Source organism: Silene latifolia, chromosome 1, assembly GCF_048544455.1.
Source record: "Silene latifolia isolate original U9 population chromosome 1, ASM4854445v1, whole genome shotgun sequence".
Lineage (NCBI taxonomy): Eukaryota > Viridiplantae > Streptophyta > Magnoliopsida > Caryophyllales > Caryophyllaceae > Silene > Silene latifolia.
Window position 1 is genome coordinate 186,060,535 of NC_133526.1, and position 4,241 is coordinate 186,064,775.

The window sequence follows — 4,241 nt, forward strand, 5'->3', positions numbered from 1 at the left end:
CACCAAAAAAATATCGAATGATCGCTTTATAGAGCACCAAAATAAGTAAACAAAATGAGTATCTGTCTACGTCTCTACACATTATGTAAAAATGACCGAATTTTTTACATTTTCTCTCGCTTTACATGTCAAACGAGGAAGATCATCAAGGAAGGAGAAAAAGGAAGAAAAATTATCTACATACAATCAGATCAAAATCTGATCCCAACTTAATGGGCTCGAAAACATACATTTATATGTACGAAAAAAAAGCTTCATATTCTACTGTGAATAAGACTAAAAGCAACCATAAGTCCCATTATTAAAGAGTGATCGACATTTGCTTCAACTGCTAATGTTAATACATCGTCTCCCAGCTTTACCCCTCCTTCTGAATGTTTCCTCTTTATCTGCATTATAATAATAATTGAAATAAGCAGATGTTATCTAATTTAATTGGTAAAATCATAAAATAGTATATGATTTATGCATTCAATGTCATTTATATGTATTGGGGTATGGTTAGTTTTCAATTTTTAATGTGCAAGATAAAATATCGAAATATTGAATTTCGGAAAGTGATAGAGCGTCACTTGGTGATACATAGATTTCATTATATCATGCGGATTAGTGATTACTGACTACCGAGTAATGAGTATAATATATTAATATGTACTCATATATATCGTATGGGAGTATTAAAAAATGGTATACACTCATTTTCCATGTATATTTTACGACATTGTAAATTATAAAATAAGTACGATTATTATCATATGAAAATATATACCTCAGCAAGTGGTCCTCCTAATCTGTCGACTATCCTACAAGATGATAACTCGTTTTTGGCCTTCTCAATCTTGAACGCAGGAGACTTTTTATCATGGTGCAAATTCACCACCACTTTACATCCCAAGGGCTTTTTGGTAATTTTCCAACATTTTCGCACTTGAAACAACCATGATTCTCCTTTTATCTTCTCATCTCTAAACCCTTCCCAACTTGAGAACAATCTAAATTTCTATAACACACACAAAACAAGATCAAAGCATTAGTCACATAATTATATATGAAATTACTAAACTACCCATTTCCTCAAATTGCTCATTTAAACACTGAAAAATGAAATCACGCTACCAGGTAGTACTGAGTTTCAGTACCACCTTCTCGCATGCACATGCAGACATACTGAGTAGTGCACATGTACTGTTTTCTATGATGTATGCGAAAGGGTGGTACTAAAACTCAGTAGCAGCTGGTACCGCCCTATATATGGGTGTCTTTTAACGACTTACCTTTCTTAGTATTGTGAGGAGGACATTTCCATGAGAATCCATGAGGAGCACTTTGTTACAACATTTGGAACAATAATTATCAACTCTATAAACAACTTTGCCTTTCGAGTCGAAAACGGTGCAACCATTGCCTCCAAGGATCAAAGACTTCATCCAAAGAGTGAAAATCTCCTTAGAAGATGAAAGATTGGGTGATATAAGAGGAGAAAGACTAGTAGTATTATTACTAGGGTTACATAGTTGAGGAGTTTTTATAATGTGTTGAGGATGAATCTTCATATTATTTTTTTTGTTTTGTTTTGGGAATTTAAGAATGTGAGTTCGTTTTAAAATGAAGTTGAAATATAGTTAGAAATAATTGGTGAGAGTTTGAGCAAATGAATGTTGAAATGATGGAACTTATTATTTCACTCGTGTGTTGATCTCGTTTTATATGGTTTGTAAAGTGATTTAATAGTATTGTAGCCTTGTATGTCCAACTAATTTTTAAAGATATCTATACGTCCTAAACTTTCTATGGTGCGTGGAATGTAATGGTTATGACTATACACTTTAATTAATGAGTGAAAATGAGTGATAGGCTAAAACTATGATCGACATGCATGAATATATTAAAATTATAGATCATACTTAATATTATAATATCGAGGATTATGCAGAGGTGTTTCTAGGATTTAGTAGACAGTGCGTGTAAAATTAAAGAAATTATGTGTTAAGGATAATTCTATGATTTAAATTATCTTGTATTATTTTGTAGCATCTTTTCATATCATATTTTTTCCTTGTTTACAAATACTGTAATCAATACTATATATTAATTCCAGAAACCAAGGGACTTCAATGTAATTAAAGAAAGTTATACAAATTAATTATACTATATAGTTTTAAATCACTAACACCGTGTGATGGACCCGATTGAGGGATCTCAATGCAAATATTATATAGTTTGGGTTAAAATTAAATTATATAAAAGCTTGATAATTTTTCTAAACATGGTTAATTTCCATAAAATAAAATAATTAATTAAGATGGTCAATTTCCTTAAAATAAAATAATTAATTAAGATGGTCAATTTCAAGGAGACTAAAGGAAAGAAGATGTTTGGTAATTTTCCTAAATATTTATTGAAGACTAAAATATGGCCAATTTCCTTAAAATAAAATAATTAAGTAGCATAAACATGCACATTTATGGTATTAATTATTATCATCATAAAATTATATATTAAATTTAAAATCTATGAAATTTTATTAAACTTTATAGTTTATTAAATTTATATATATTTAAATTATTTAACATAAAAAAATATAATAAGTAGGTTATAAATAATTCAAGTTAGATTCCATAATATATAATATTGCATAATTCTTTCAATTTGATTTAATGCATATATGCAATATATTTATATAAATATATAACCCTCTTAAAATTGCATGCCTAAGTAATAAAAGTAATTTCGTCAGTAAATAAAAGAATTGTAGTAACATTATTGGATATAGTTATATGATAGTAATCATTCATTTGAATAGTAAAATTAACAATATTATCAAGGAGATTAGTGAGAGGGGTAGAAACAACAACAGGAGTAGTGAAATAATCAATATTAATGCGGCAATAGTGAAAGTAACAATAATTACGGCGGGAGTAGTGAAATTATCAATGTTAATGCAACAAAGAGTGACAAGAGTAACAATAATTACGGCGGGAGTAGTGAAAGTAACCAATGATTACGGCCAAGTAATAAAATGTTATTACTATGTGTCATTAATAAGAGTGAAATATTAATAGCGGAAGTAGTGAATTTGTCTCAAAATTTATTTCATTGTAATTTTAGGATATGTCATAGAAAAATATATTAATGATAAATTTATGGGTTATGCAACTTTAAGCACTTTAATTTAATGAAAAAAAATTTAATGGTAGGTAGAGGTAGCCCGGGCGAAGCCGGGCACCAATACTAATCATTATTATTGTATTACCTTATTTGCTGTAAATTCTCTAGAATTAGATCTATAGTGCTTGTACTATATAAACGTTGCTTTGGCTGTTAATAAAAATAAGTCATTCAATATTCATCTTCTCTATCTTATATGGTATCGAGCAATTTAGAGGTGGCAATCGGGTCACTCGGGTCGGTTACAGGTCGGGACAAAACGGGTCGGGTCATATCGGGTTCGGGTTGTAACAGGTTAGCGACGGGACGGGTCGGTTACGGTTTATGTCGGGTCATCTTCGGGTCGGGTCGGGTCAATATCGGGTCGGGTCAATATCATATATTTTCTCTTATGTATCTAGTTTTAGATGGGTAAATTTATGTTTAAACAACGTGTAGGTGTATTAATTATAATTTTAAGTGAAAATAATTAAGATTAATGTCAATTTGGTCTTATTTACACCATTATTAAGCTAATTCATTATAGGGTCATCTATCGGGTTGAGTCAATATCGGGTCACAGGTCGGGTCGGTTCAAGTCAGGGTCGGGTTGGAAAAAATAAGGATGTTATCGGTTATCGGGTCGGGTTGGATCGGTTCGGTTTCGGGTCACCCAATATTCGGGTTGTATCGGGTCGGGTTTCGGGCAGGTTGGGTCAGCTTTTGCCAGCTCTATCGAGCATCGATCCAATTCTCTAAAAATCACTCCAATGGCTGGTACAAGCTATACTATTCCTAACTCTTATCAACCTTCAATTCCCTTTATCGTTCTCAACCTTAATCAATGTCAAAAACGCACTCCCTCAACTTTTTGTGCCTGGTCCACGCAAATCGAGGACATGTTGATTGGTTTCGATCTCTTCAATTACGTCGATGGAACGAAACTTTGCCCTGCTTCCACCATCACCACTACTGACAAGAAAGAAACTCCGAACCTTGCTTACAATACCTGGGTTCGTCATTTTATCAAAGGCGCTCTCCTGGAACCATTGATCCTTCCATTACGCCTCTCCTCCTTCAAGCCAAAACGTCCA

At 32.2% G+C, this 4,241-nt stretch overlaps 1 protein-coding gene across 1 annotated transcript; it reads right to left on the minus strand.

Moving 5' to 3' along the window:
- Positions 1–253: 253 nt before the first annotated feature.
- On the minus strand, positions 254–1,675 carry LOC141588803 (protein LURP-one-related 11-like). The gene is made up of 3 exons (XM_074410229.1): positions 1,275–1,675; positions 770–1,000; positions 254–389 (listed from the first exon to the last, which is right to left on the minus strand). Exons 1-3 carry the CDS (start codon positions 1,551–1,553, stop codon positions 255–257), a joined length of 645 nt encoding a protein of 214 aa, XP_074266330.1. The 5' UTR covers positions 1,554–1,675; the 3' UTR covers position 254.
- Between the last annotated feature and the right edge of the window lie 2,566 nt (positions 1,676–4,241).

Coding starts and splice junctions, on each gene's coding strand:
- LOC141588803 (XM_074410229.1), bottom strand. CDS start 1,553: ATGAAGATTCATCCTCAACACATTATAAAAACTCCTCAACTATGTAAC. Junction 1,001..1,274: donor TCCTCACAATACTAAGAAAG/GTAAGTCGTTAA, acceptor TGTGTGTTATAG/AAATTTAGATTGTTCTCAAG. Junction 390..769: donor TAGGAGGACCACTTGCTGAG/GTATATATTTTC, acceptor ATTATAATGCAG/ATAAAGAGGAAACATTCAGA.